At 37.9% G+C, this 14858-nt stretch overlaps 1 protein-coding gene across 6 annotated transcripts in view; it reads right to left on the reverse strand.

The window, feature by feature from the left end:
- The window catches only part of KITLG (KIT ligand), an 82070-nt gene that overhangs the window by 32453 nt on the left and 34759 nt on the right, over positions 1-14858 (reverse strand). For all 6 annotated transcript variants that reach the window (XM_032416242.1, XM_032416239.1, XM_032416238.1 and 3 more), the window contains one exon: positions 4253-4315. In XM_032416242.1, the coding sequence (XP_032272133.1) occupies positions 4253-4315 (63 nt within the window). The remainder of the gene's footprint in view (positions 1-4252; positions 4316-14858) is intronic.

Here is a 14858-nt window from a genome sequence, read left to right on the forward strand (position 1 = left end):
TAACCTGAGGATGCTTCATCATTTACGCAGCACCATGGCTTGAAATACATAATCTGAGGAACTCTTAAAGTAGACTAAAGAGACATGAGATATTAGTTTACACAAACTTAGTGGGCTTAAAACAGTGCCAATTTATTATTTTACCCTTCCTGAGGTCAGAAATCTAACACAGGTCTTACTAGGCTCAAATCAAGGTGTTCACACGGGCTAGGTTTCTTTTAGGGGCTCTACAGGAGAATTGCTTTCCTTGCCTTTTCCAGCTTTTATTTTATTTTATTTAAGATTTTATTTATTTATTTGAGAGAGAGCGAAAGAGAGCATGGGCTGGGAGAGGGGCAGAGGGAGAGGGAGAAGCAGACTCCCTGCTAAGCAGGGAGCCCAGGCTCAATCCCAGGACCCTGGGATCATACCTGAGCTGAAGGGAGACACTTAACTGAGCCACCTAGGCGCCCTGCCTTTTCCAGCTTTTGGAGACCACCTGCATCCCTTGCCCTGTGGCCCCTTGCCCCATTTTCAAAGCCAACAGTGCAACATCTTTTAATCGTTCTCTCTGGCTCTCACACTCCTGCTTCCCTCTTACAAGGATTCACAAGATTAGATCATGCCCATCTGGATAATCCCAGATAAACTCCCCATCCCCAAATCCTTAATTACATTTGCAAGTCCCTTTTACCATGTAAGGTGATATATTCACAGTGTAGCACATCTTTGGGGAGCCATTATTCTATCACACGTAATATCAAAAATGCAAAAACCATTATCCTAGACTGGATCTTGTACTGGAGGAAAAGAAATACTTAAAAAAAAAAAAAAAAGATAAATTTTGATAAAACTGAAATACAGCCAATAGATTTAAATATTTGGGTTACTGATAAATTTATTGAAACTGACAACCATACTGTGGTTACATAAGAGAAAATCTTTTACTTAGGAAATAAACACTTAAGTATTTAGGGGTAAACAGCCATTAAGTATACAAGTGACTCAGTGAGTTTAGAAAAATAACAGCCTGTGCACAGAAAGCAAGCATTTAGTAAAGCAAATGAGGCAAAGTGTTAAAAATAGATGAATATGGATTAAAGAGTTTGTGAGTGTTCTTAGAACTCATAACTTTTCTGTAAATTTGAAATTATTTCTGAATAAAAAGTTAAAACTGATGAATCTAATTAAAACTGAAATGTCTTTCTTAAATACTACAAGCAAGTCATAGTTTATATCATTTTATAAACATTAGAATGACTAGATCTGTGGCACAAATTCAGCAACCCAATTTTTGGTCTTCCTGTGGTAACATTACTGGTAAACAGAAGGATCAGAAATGTTTAGGATTTTTATGGTTAGTGACTTAAAACCCTAACAGTCTGGCAATATTATAGTTTCAAGAGTTTAAAATAGAATTGGTAATTATCATCAGATTTAAGTACCAACTGGTTGGTCACATCCTGCTATTTGTGAGAGAGAATCTGCTAGGTAATTTTCTAGGAGGTCTCTTAGAATAGTGCCCCCCCCCCCACCCCACCCAGGAGTATTTAGCAGATTTTTAAAGCAAAAGCATGACAATGAACTGTATTCTATTCTAGAGCCTTTTTCTGCCTGGTGCCTCAAGCAGAATTTTATTGCTTTGGCCCCAAAGAATCTTTCTGGTACCCATTCTGATTTCTACTCCGCCCTCTATTGTTTAGAAACAAAAGATAAGGCAGCTGGGATTCTGACCACTGACAAATCATCACTGGCCTCTCCACTGGGAAACTCCTCTGGTCTTGGCAGAAACTCACATTTTAAAATAAAGGTAAAACAAAGCCTACGACCAGTTTCTGCCCAAAGCCTTCTGCACGGGCTTATTTTTCTTGCCAATTGTGGTAGCCAAGAACAAAGTTTCTCCAGTTGTGCCAGGACAGTATGCCAAGATCAAATAATAGTGGACTTTTCTCAATTACAGAAACACGAAAAAAAATGTGGCAATGAATCAGCTTTATTTTTACAAGTTTGGCTCTTGCTACCACCAGCCCATACTGAGATCTGTGATTTAGCACAATCTATGATTATACCAGCACAAACTAATCTATTTTGTTATTTTCAGTTTAACATTAAGAGCTGCATGATTTCTTTGAGTCAGTTTGGCAATCACACACCTAAATGCTTCTCCAGTCAGGGTCAGGATACATCTTTATTACTTGAATGTTTCACTTAGAACACCTTCCTTTGGGGCGCCTGGGTGGCTCAGTCGGTTAAGTGTCTGCCTTCAGCTCAGGTCATGATCTCAGGGTCTTGGGATTGAGCCCCATATCTAGCTCCCTCCTCAGCAGGGAGTGTGCTTCTCCCTTTCTCACTCTCCCTCTGCTCTCCCTCTCTCTCAAATAAATAAAAAATCTAAAAAAAAAAAAAAAAAGACGAAAACCTTCCCTTGCTATTGTAATTATTTAGATACTCACATTCTATAACCCAAGGTTAAATGTCAGATGACCTAAGGTTTCTTTTTAAGACTGTCACATTTTAGTTGTATAACCTTGGGTAAATACTTGTAAACCTCAGTTTGTGTCATTTGTAAAACAGAAATCACACAAATCACAGTAGCTATCTTGCCTTCCTGGAAGGGTTTTTCTAATCATCCAAGGAGATAAATATGTGAAATCATTTTGAAAATTAAAAAAAAAAAAAGCATTATATAAAGGCCCAATCATCCCCCCACACCTAGTTATTATTAAAGTCTTTTGCACATAAGGCTACGTGATGTGTTTGTTTCTTAAAGTATCTGGTAAGGTGCTGGCTCCATATTTTTTCCTAAACAAATACTGTACTTGTTCCCTGAGTAATTGAATGATTAATTAACTTCCAGTCTGCTATGATTTTACATTCCTATTTCCAGAGAACTCCCCCTAATTCAATGGGACAGACACTGACCTAGATTTGAGGATATCTGGTTCAACATGAAGAGAAATGTTCTAAGGAACTTTAGATAGTTCATGCTAACTAAAATGCTTACTTTCCTAATGAAAAGAAATAGGCCTTTGGCATTCTCTTGAAATGATAACATTAGAGTCAGTCTTTGAAAGACTTTTTAAGCACAAGCACTTAGTGACGTGTTAGCACACTGAAACTGGTAATAATTTTGATTGACTAACCCACAAAAAGTACTCAAAGCCTAAGACAGCTTACACAAAGTAGATCTGTAATAAGTACTTCATAAATCATGGAAAGATGTCTACTTGCGGAGTCACCCAAATGATTTTAAATTAACTCAAGGAACACAATACAGCAGTTAAAATGAATCAACATGGATCAGCACATGTCAAATGTGTGTTACAAAACATAAGCAAGGTGCAAAGTGGTATATACAGTATAATGCTATTAAGTCTGCAAAAAATACAGTAACTTATGTGTTAGTACAGATTTGCAGTAAATGGAAAAGAGCAGGCAGCGTTACTATGGGTTGTTGCACTCGACACAACCCCAAGGGATGCTATCCCCATGCCAAGCCTTGAAAACATGCAGTGGAATGAAAAATTCCAGCACAGAAGACTTGTTCCTAATAGTCAAATTGTCTGTAAGAGACAAAGTGGGGACCAGTGGAGACAAGAAGGAGGCAATACAGGGGTCTTTAGTAATATTTATAATGTTTCATTAAAAAATATATTTGAAGCAAATATTGCACCATGGTAAGGTTTAACAAGCTATGCGGTGGGTACATAGGCATCTCTATGCTTGCAAGATTTCTTCATGTGTGAATTCTGATAACTTGTAATCGGGAAAATAATTAAAATTTCTTGGTTGCAGTAATAAAGGTGTATTTATAATCATAACCTCATATTTATATTGTAAGTTTCTCAGAATCTTTTGACTAATAAATTCTGAGATAAAATACATGGTGGTCTCAAATTAAATAGGAAAGAGACTTATAAAGGACCTTTTCAGAATAAGCAAAAAATGTGCCCAATTTTACACTCAAGCATTTTTTAGGAGGAAGCTAAAGGAAAGAGAAATCTGTGGCTAGCTCTAAGGAAGATGATCTTTTTCACTTTAGAATTAACAGGTCTAAGACACGTGCTGAAATGCTTACCCTTAAGTAAAGTTTAGCAGTCACTTGAGGATAAAACAAAAACAAAACCATCCAAATTGAATTCCAAGGATACTTTCTTCAAATACTGACAATTAGCTAACTCCTAAATGGCTGGTAATTTCCTGTCTCAATAGAATGATCCCATCTCTTTTGTCAGCTACTAAAAAGGAACTCAGAAATGTACAGTTTACTTACCAAAACATCCATCCCGGGGACATATTTGAGGGCTATCTTATAGTCTTTTGGAAGATTTGCCACCTACAGAGACCAAAAAAAGAAGAAAAAAAAGGGAAAAAAATCCATGAGAAAATTCACACACAGCAATTAATCATACTGTTTTTAGTGGGAAAAAAATACATACAAACCTGTTATAGTGTTTTTAAGTTACCATTGCATTTCAATATTTACATAGTGATTTTCCATTCTTGATTTCCTTTTGTAATCAAAAGCACTCTCCAAAAATACAGTAATAATACAAGTCTTTTAGACTTCACATTCAGTAATGAGTATAAGTATAATCCAGTGAGTTTTGGAAACATCTAAATTTCAATTTCTATCTGTGGTCTTGGAATCCCTTCCAGGACTGTTTTCGTACTGTTTCACCAAAGAATCAGTAATACAATGTTCTGTTTTGGTTTTTTTAGTCAATCGTTCTCAAAGTGATGTGTCAACATCACCAGGGAACTGCTAAAAATGCAAATTCTCAGGCCACATCAGCCCTACTGAATCTTACTTAAGTCCTCCAGGTGATTTTGATGCAAGTTTGAGAACTTGTTGATCCTAGAAAAAATGTCAGTGAAACTCAAAAGAACGCTACTACTCATGAAATGCAAATGGTTTCCAATTAAATAATTTGTAGAGATTCAGTTCTGTGAGATAACTTAATCTGCTTACATAGGCCTGAACATTGGAAATGTGTCAAATGTCTGCCTAGCTTCTTTTAAAGGCTTTTAAAAAATATCTAACTCATCTCCATCAGTCACTGTGGCATGTGTTGAACAAACACCTGATTTGTAACCAAATCAAATTCTGTACTTTGGTTTCTTTCTCTCATCTATAAAATGGAGATGAAAGTACCCATGTCAAATAGCCAATTTATGAACTGTGATAACTGAATGTGCCAAACACATCATAAACAATCCATATTCTATACTGAGGGATATATTGGCAACTGACTTCCCAGGTATGGATCCTGGGGTTCTAGGTTCTCTTATCAGAGTTCTAGGTTCTAGATTTCTAGAGTTCTAGGTTCTCTTATCTCCTTTCCTACATACAGCACCAGCTCTGTCATACCACCATGATTACAATTTCCAGCTAAATACAGCCAACAACTGATTTAGACCATGAGTCTTAAGACAATATACGGTGTAAAAAAGTGGTTTTGCACTATTACATCTTTAGTAGGTCTACCTTACTTTTGCAGATTTTCCCCTTCATCCTTTCTCTGAAATCTTTGCTCTTCCCCATATTAAGGTAGGATCTTGCTCATGTTTGCTGGACTAGGTCACCTCTGACAAGTCTCCCATAACACAATCTGTAGGTTTCTTCCTGGCCATGCCAAAAGCTTCTAGAATCTGAGAAAAATTTGGTGAGAAAGGAATATAGGCAAAGGCCTAAGTGAGTCAGAAGGGAGCCAAGGTAGGAACTGATCCCTCTAATGGTACCACCTCACACTCATCTCAGTCTCGAGGCTGATATTTTCTCAGTATGTGCCAGGTACTGTGCTCAATCAGGGCTTATGTTGCAGGATCACATCCACTCTTCTGATCCCTGTGACATATTATCTCTATTGAACAGACAAAGAGCTTGAGGCTCAAAGAGATCAAGTAACTAGACCAAGGTCGCACAGTTACTGGGTGTCAAGTATGGACTAAAACTCAGCTCTCTGACAGTCAAGCCTCCCTCGCCACTGTGGTTGTACTACACATTTCATCCACTCTCTGCACATCTGTCCTGGGTACTTCCTTCCTCTCGGTCAAATTTCCCACCAGGCTTCTAAAATTTCTTTTGTCTTTGGATCTTCATGCCCATTTTTGAAGAGCAAAATGACCCATTTTATGTAAGCTCTGCTAGCAAAGACACAGCTGACACTTTTGCAGGTAGAAACACTGGAATTAGACTGAGCAGCAACATTTTACTATGTTATGAACCAACCATGTCAATTAAAGCCATTCCAGATGGAGAAACATGACAAGAAGTGGCAGGTGTTCTGAACACAACCTGCTTGACATTCTAGCCCCTCCTTAAGAATAATTCACATTATCTGTATCTATCTACCTATATAAAATTGACAGAATTAGTATTCAGAAAGCTTAGGACCGGAGTATATACATAAACCTAATGAGCAGAAAAAAATGTAAGGGATATGGCCAATTCCATTTTATTAGTAATTTATATATAAGAATCAGTTGAAAGAAGTCAAAGAAACCTTACTGAAACACACTGAAATCTCCATACCTTACTACTTGGAGGCGGTCTATAGTAATAATTTCTGTCTTAAACTGATTTACGGAGATTTAATTTCCGATGGGATGAAAATTCTATTTTTGAAAAATGCTTTGCAATTTATAACAAGTTTTCATATACAGCCTTTGCCATGATCTCATGAGATATATACTATTAAGCCTGTTTTATAGATGAAGACATGGAGGCTCCGGGGGGCTAACTGGTATCTCCAGGTAGCAGGCATCAGGAGTTCTTGATGGAGGGAGGATACAAACCCAGCCCTCCATGCTTTGCTCAGCACCATCCTCTACAAAGCAGTCTCCCTTTATTACTCTCTTGGCTGACATTGGTTCTTTTCCAATTACATTTGGAAGAGAACTTGGGAAGTCAAGGTGTAGATTTTTATGGTTGCTTCATGAATTATTATATGACTTTCTAAGCACTTGGGAGTGTGTTGAAGAGCACTCAGAGAACACAGATATTTTTGTGATAAATTCAGCTTCTTTGATATACATTGATCATTATAGAAAGTCTGACAGTGCAGAGGGAGGGAGCCTCTGGCCTGGAATTTAGAAGATGTTAGTTTAATGGAGGAGTCATGGCACAGGTTCTGGGGACACACTGTTGGATCCAGGGCCTCCTGCGTGTTAACTCAGATCTTAGGCAAGTTACTTAATCTGCTTTAATTTTGACATGTGTAAAATGGGAATCATAACAAAAATCTAGCTAGTGAATTTCTAAAGACTAAATAAGGACTAAATAACTCATTTAAAACACCTAGTGCTTAAGCATGGTATGTACACGAAGATGAGTTTCTATTAATTGCAAGAGAGTGGGACATTCTAGATGGAGGAGGGGTCATATGCAAAGAAAAGGAAATGGGAAAGCACAGGTATGTTCGGGAGACCACGGACAGATAAATCAGGCTCCAGCAGGTAAGAGAAAGGAAATATGCCAAGAAAGCCACATTAGAGAAGGACTTTACTGTTGGGCTAAGGAGGCCCAATGGGAGGCAGTGACATTCAGTAGGACATGCTCTACCACCAAACCCTACAAGCAAGTCACTTCTGCCTCATTTCCTCTCCACAGAACTTCTACCACTTGTCTGCAAAATAAAGGGTACTAGGTAATTACTAAAAATGTAGTCAGATCTAAGTTTCTCATGGAAGTAGTGGTGCTACACCGGGCATCCAAACAAGGAGGGATCAGGATAGTAAATTCAGGAAGACAGGTTTGGAAGGTATGGATTGGACTAAGGATAGAACGGAGACCAGGAAAAGTTTAGAAGACCACTAGAAAAGTGCTGAATGTGTATTAAATATTTATATAGAGATTGGAAGATGAAAAAACCAGAAATGAGGTTTAGATTCCAGGGAAGTAGCCTGATGATAGGGTTAAATGGATGAGTAATCAAAACTATAGATTTTGAAAACAAATCAATTCTAGTAAAATAAGTCCAGGACTTGTAAAATGCATAAAACTGCAAAAACAAGTCACTTTATGATGGGCTTGCTCTACTAGATGGGCCCCATTGGGTGTCTTTAGGATTGACCCTACTCAGTGACACTGGGAAACACAAAAACAAAACCAAACGCATAAGGGAACATCATGAGAAAACGCTGAAAACTCAGCCAAGAAAAAGTCTTTTTATGCCAACAAGCACTGGCTGCATACCAGGTCCTAAAGGTATTTGGACTCAGAAGAAAAAAGAACTCATAGTTAGAACGCTTAATGCCCTCTCTAGATCACTAATCTAAAATCTTTGGATCTCATGATTCAAATGTCATCGAGGTCTCTAAAGCTCATGAAATCAGTGGCTTCTTGGACATCTTTGCTGAAACACTTCCTTGTCTCAGTTGTTTCTCCCTGGTGCAAGGTTAAGAATCAAAATGCAGTAGTGGTAACTCCTGATTCCCTTGGTACTGTACATAAAATGTTGTGCATAAGTGAATGTCTCTGGAGAAAGAGTTCACAGTTTCCAGAGTCTCATCAGACCCAGAGAAGTTTAAGAATCACTGCTACAGAGGGGGGGAAATCTATGCTTATATTTAAATATCCCAACTCACTCATGTATAGCAGCTTAGTATAATGCTGGTTTTCAGAAATAACACAGGAGAAAGCTTTTTGCTTTTTTATTTTTCCTTATAAGTCATCCCCTGTTAATACTAACAATTAAACCCACCAGGAGAACTGTCTTTAGTTTTCAAAGGTATTTGTTTTTCGATAATAACTCAGAGCTTAAAAAAAAAAAATAAGATGACAACTTTACAAGACTTTTCTGAGTCCTCTTTTCTCAGTGAAAAATACCTAAATAGTTAGAGGACTCATCTCCCTCCAAAAAATAATAAAAAATAAAAAAAAAATTTTAAAAGAGAGATTAAAAGAAGATCTACAATAGGACCACTTCTTAATCATAAGGTGACTACTACCTAGGAAATAAAATTCAAGAGGTTACAATGATAATTCTTAAACTGCAGTTGATATTTAAATCTTAAATTAAGACATTGTAAATTATGAACTAGGTTCATGTGTTCCAGAGACAGGTAGTTATGGGTTTGAACTTCTCCACTCAGTTTTCTATTTCCAGGTAAGGATGGTCAAGTTAGTTATCACTAGGTCTCAGCTTCCTAATCAATAAACTGGGGGTAAAAATAATTACCTCCTAGGTTTGTAATGATTAAAGGACAGCATCCAAATAAAATGCTTTGCATGGTTGCTGGATACTCACACAATAACTTGCTTTAAAAAGTCAAGGAACAAGAGCTATAGTACCTAAGTGGTTCATTCTATAAAGGAAGAATGATTTTTTTCTTCACAATAAGACTGCCACATTTGGTAATATAGCAGGGCATTTGTCAGTTTTTACAAATATTCTTTCCAATACACTTCTGTCCTTTCTTTGAATACTGCTAGTCCAAAATTTAGTTTTAAATAGAAGAGGAAATTTCTACCGCCTGCAGGAGAAGAAATTAAAATGCTAAGTGTAGCAAACTAATAAAAATAAACTTTAAAAATTATCCAGCTGCCAAACCATTGTTCTTCAAAGGTCCAAAATAGAAAAAGGAAAACCCAACCCCAAAAGACTGTAGGAGATCTCTGCTTTCATTTATTTTATTTATTTATTTATTTTTTTGAGAGAGAGAGAGAGAGAGAAAGAGAGAGAGCATGCAGGCACAGTGCGGGGGTGTGGGCAGAGGGAGAGAGAACCTTAAGCAGGTTCTATTCTATGCTCAGCCTGGAGCCTGACACAGGGCTCAATCTCAAGACCCTGAGATCATGACCTGAACCGAAATCAAGAGTTGGATGTTTAACCAACTGAGCCACCCAGGCGCCCCCATGAGATCTCTGCTTTTATTTTATTTTTTTATTTTTAAAGATATATTGAGAGAGAGAAAACACGAGTGAGGTAAGTGGGAGAGGAGGAGAGAGAGAATCTGTCAAGGGCGGAGCCAGATGTAAGGGACTCAATCTCATGACCTTGAGATCATTACCTCAGCTAAAATCAAGAGTAGGAGGCTTAATTGACTGAGCCACCCAGGTGCCTCTGAGATCTCTGCTTTTATTTTTTTATTATTTTTTTTACTAAAAGATGTTTTAAAATTTTTATTTATTTATTTGAGAGAGAGAGAGAGAGAGAGAGAGCATGAGCAAGGAGGAGAGGCAGAGGGAGAAGCAGACTCCCCACTGAGCAGGGAGCCTGACACAGGGTCCTGGGATCATGACCTGAGCCACTTAACCAACTGAGCCACCCAGGCACCCCTGAGATTTCTGCTTTTAAAGAGAAGATATACTTAGAAAAGCTCAGAATTCATCTAGAAATGGAAAGACTCAGAGACTCCAAAACTTTATTTTAATGCAGTAGTAATTCTATTTGAAAAACATTGTACTTGAAGAAGAATAAAAATCAGGATTATTCAAAACTGTCCAAAGTGAAATTTATCTGAGATATTTTTATAAACTCCCATTACGTTACACTCTAAGAGTCATGTGTTAAAATAAGTGCCTATCATAAGACCACAAAAACCATGAATTCCTGAGTTTTAATTCTATTCTGATTTGTAGACTGACCTGGGAAAGACAGAGTAATTTCACCTTTATAAGATGGAGCTGGGAAGCAACCTGCCTTGAACATTTTGAGGAAGACAAATAATTACTTAGTAGATATTTTAAAACAAAAAAGTTTTTAAAAAGCAACATAGTCACATTTAAATTCCCCCAAATGAAAGAAAACTATGATCACAAATGAAGGGAACAGTACGAAGAACAAAAGAGGAAACCAATTTGAACTATTTCAATATTTGGATGCCTCCTTCTAGAACACAACTGTTAAAAGCTGCAGCCTAATTGTCCCAGAGATACAAGTGTTTAAAGTTTGTTTCATCCTCTTCCCATATACTTGACCCTTTCCTTAGGTAGGTCTGAGTTTGTCATTTAAAACAAGTCTTGCAACATTTTTTAGAAACAAAGCAAAATGTTCTGTAAATAGATGAACTATTCTGCTGAGCAAACATGCCAGAAGGATTTCAAATGAAAACCATGGGGACTATAGGGGCAGCACAAAGTGTCCAAGAAGAAATTAAAAAAAAAAAAAAAATGACCGTAAGGTCATAAATCATGTGCTTCTGTGACATGAGAACCATCCCAAGGAAACAGACTTCAGATCAGTGGGCACAGTACCAGTTGCACCTCATGCAGAGGAGGAACCGGTAGAGACTGCAAAGAAATGATTTCAGTCAAAGAGATTACTGGGATCACAAGGTAAGAAAAGTGGTACTGTCAACTTACTTTTTTTCTCTCCAATCGAATGTACCAAGGTTGTGCCTGTAAAGCAAATCCCTCTGTTCTATGTAACCTCCTTGAGGCAGGGCATTGCTGAATTATTCTAACAGGTGCAACCTGACAAAGTATCATTATGGAATTGCCCCACTGTACTTCAGAGAGAGGCCGTGATTCTCTGTATCTATATAACTCTGAAGTCCCTCACGTTGCTGTCTGAATTAGTCAAATTAATGAGTTTTAGGCTAAGGATAAGAACACAGTTTTGTTTTTGTTCTTTTTTTTTTTTTCCCCCCAAAATGAAAAAATGTCAACATTAGAAGTATGATCGCCTAAGCAGTTCTGGCACTTCCATGCAAATCCCTATCACCTACGATGCTAGTTGGAAACACCCCATCCTCACAAGCTGAGACTCAGTATTTCCGCAGTGGGAGCCCTGGCAGCTGTACTTTTCATAAGTATCCTAAAACGTGGTAATTGAATGATTCTCAAATGATATCCTACAAATGCTGGTTTATAGCAGTGACTTCCAACATTTTTTCAGCTCGATTCTTTTTTCCACATCAAGTCTTATTTGGACATCCAGATACACAAATGAAGGCAGAGTGGCTGTGTGGACGCTAGGAGCCACTTTGAAAACTACTGTTGTAGAAGGCACAGTGCTGGTAACGGGACCCAGAGCTGGGCCTCACCATTTCTGGGTCTCAGTTTCCTTATTTATTTATTTATTTTTTAAAGATTTTTGTCAGAGAGAGAGAGAGAGAGTGCAAGAGCAAGTGAGCACAAACAGGGGGAGCGGCAGGCAGAGGGAGAAGCAAGCTCCCCGCTGAGCAAGGAGCCTGACATGGGGCTCGATCCCAGGACCCTGGGATCATGACCTGAGCCAAAGGCAGAGGTTTAACCGACTGAGCTGCCCAGGCGTCCCTCAGTCTCTAAATTCCCTTTCAGCTCCAGTATCCTCTGATCCCACAACCACTACTACCACTTCTAATAGCTAATATTTAGCAGGCACTTGCTGTGTTCCTAACACTGTTCTACTGATTCAATCCTTATAATCACTCTATGAAGTACTATTAATCTTAATACTGATAAGGAAACTGAGGCCCAAAGAAGTTATAGGACAATAACTGTGATAAAAATAAATTTACATATACATTCTCTTATTTAATCTATAAGATAAAATTGAGAAGTAGAAACAGATCTAGAAAGGTAGTTATTTAAGGTCAAAAAGCTGGGATTTAAATGCAGGTCTACCAAATTCCAAAATCCATTCCTTAACCAATATATTGGCACAGGGTGGTCCTACATGAAATCTTTTAAATGGCATCCATGTATGTGTTATTACTGTGGTATTAATGATATGCATTCATATTTTTATGGAGATAATTTATCTCCCAAACTAGATCATGAACATTTTGAGGTCAGGGATTATTCTTCTATTTCCTACTCTATGAAATATGGGTTGTGAATTATGTAGGTCTTTATTCAGTTAGAAGTAATCTGAGTCCTATTTTTTGGGGGGGGGAGAGAGAAAGAGAAAGGGGGAGGCATAGAGAGAGGGAGAGAGACTCTTAAGCAGGATCCACACCCAGTGTGGAGCCCAACATGGGACTCGATCTCACAACTCTGAGATCAAGACCTGAGCTGAAAACAAGAGTTGGACACCTAACCGACTAAGCCTCTCAGTCACCCCTGAGTCCTATTTTTTACTAACTTGATTTTTTTTCTCAATAATCCAAATTAAACACACTAATTTCACTAGATCAACTCTTGAAATTAAAAAATTTCCCTGAGTCATTTGCTGGAAGGGAGAAAAAAACCCTCTTTTTTCAGTCTAATGATTTTACATTTGCTTTCTTGGGGTGAGGATTTATCTTTTAGTGTCAATATTAATAAATATCTCTTTTCCAGGCTCTTCTTTCTCAGTGATGCTTCTTGCCATTTTTCATTGTATCAGCAGATAGGGACCAGACTGAAAATAAACAGATGGTCAAAGACAAGGATGGATAATCTTGGAAGGTGCTTGTAATACCTACTTACACCACTTGAAAAAACAGGTTCGATATTTCACAGGAAGTAATGCTCATTAAGTAGTTTTCCTTAAACACTTAGCAAGTAATAATGCATATAAGTAATTTTTCTTTCTTTTTTTTTTTTTTTAAGATTTTATTTATTTATTTGAGAGACAGAGAGAGAGAGAGTGAGCGAGCACGAGAGGGGGGAGGGTCAGAGGGAGAAGCAGACTCCCCGCCGAACAGGGAGCCCGATATGGGACTCGATCCCGGGACTCCAGGATCATGACCTGAGCCAAAGGCAGTCGCCCAACCAACTGAGCCACCCAGGCGCCCCTAAGTAGTTTTTCTTTAATACCATGTTAATTTTGGATATGCTTGGCCTGTGGTCAAATATACCATCCATCATCTTCCAACTATGATTCATTGCCAATATATTTGATATTTGCTCCTTAGGACCACTGCAGATCTCCACTGATCATCCTCAGCTCCACAGTCAAGCCCCATGAGAGCTGTAATTTCCCAGTTGTGAACTACTTTAAGCATCATATTTTTGAGACTCATGTTAATCTGACATCCATATAAATTTATGTAACATAGATAAAACTAGTCATAATAAGAATTGGGACTGAATTAGGATCAAGACACTTTGGTCTCCAAATTTTGACTGAACAGACCATCTAGAGCAGTAATTCTTAAATCTCCCTTCAGAAATTTCTTTAAAATGAGATGCCCAGAGCCCTTCTTCAGACCTATCATTGTATCCGTTTCTTAGAGTGCAGTCCAGACACCTGTAATTTTAATAAGCACCACAGGAGATCATGATGTTTACCACAGTGAAGCACATTAGGTCTTCATTCACTGAACGAACATTTTTTTACCAATGAGTGCCTTTTACCAACATAAAATTTATAATATAAGCATATATTTTCTTTTTAGTATAGTTTCTTGGGTCACAGATTAACAAGCAACTTGAGGAAGAGGTCTATGCTTTATGGTCTTTGAAAAAAACAAAACAAAACAGGGGTGACTGGGTGGCTCAGTTGATTGAGTGCCTGACTCTTGGTTTCAGCTCAGGTCATGATTTCAGGTTCTGAGTCCCGCATCGGGCTCTGTGCTTAATGCGGAGTCTGCTTGAGATTCTCTGCCTCTCCCTCTGTCCCTCCCTGTGCTTGTGCTTGCTTCTTAAATAAATAAATAAAATCTTTGAAAAAAAACAAAAACTTTCCTTACCTCATCCTTAATACTTAGATGGGCACATAGCAGGCAAATGCTACATTGCTTTGATCACCAGCCCCTCAAATAAAACGTGTTGATATATCTTCAGCTACTGCATCAGAGAATAATTTTTAAACCTGGACCCTGTAGACATCCTTCTAAGGAATCCACATAAACTGTGTGTGTGTGTGTGTGTGTGTGTGTGTGTGTATGTATGTTACTAACTGCATTGAGGCTAAGCCAGAAAGACTCTGACCATAGAATTAAACTTCTGTTTTGAAATTTGGCTATAAACCCCAAATAAAACATAAACCAGGAAATATATATCAAGAGTAGGGAAAACAAGTATC

The sequence above is a fragment of the Phoca vitulina genome, unplaced genomic scaffold, assembly GCF_004348235.1.
Source record: "Phoca vitulina isolate PV1807 unplaced genomic scaffold, GSC_HSeal_1.0 scaffold19, whole genome shotgun sequence".
Taxonomy (NCBI): Eukaryota; Metazoa; Chordata; class Mammalia; order Carnivora; family Phocidae; genus Phoca; species Phoca vitulina.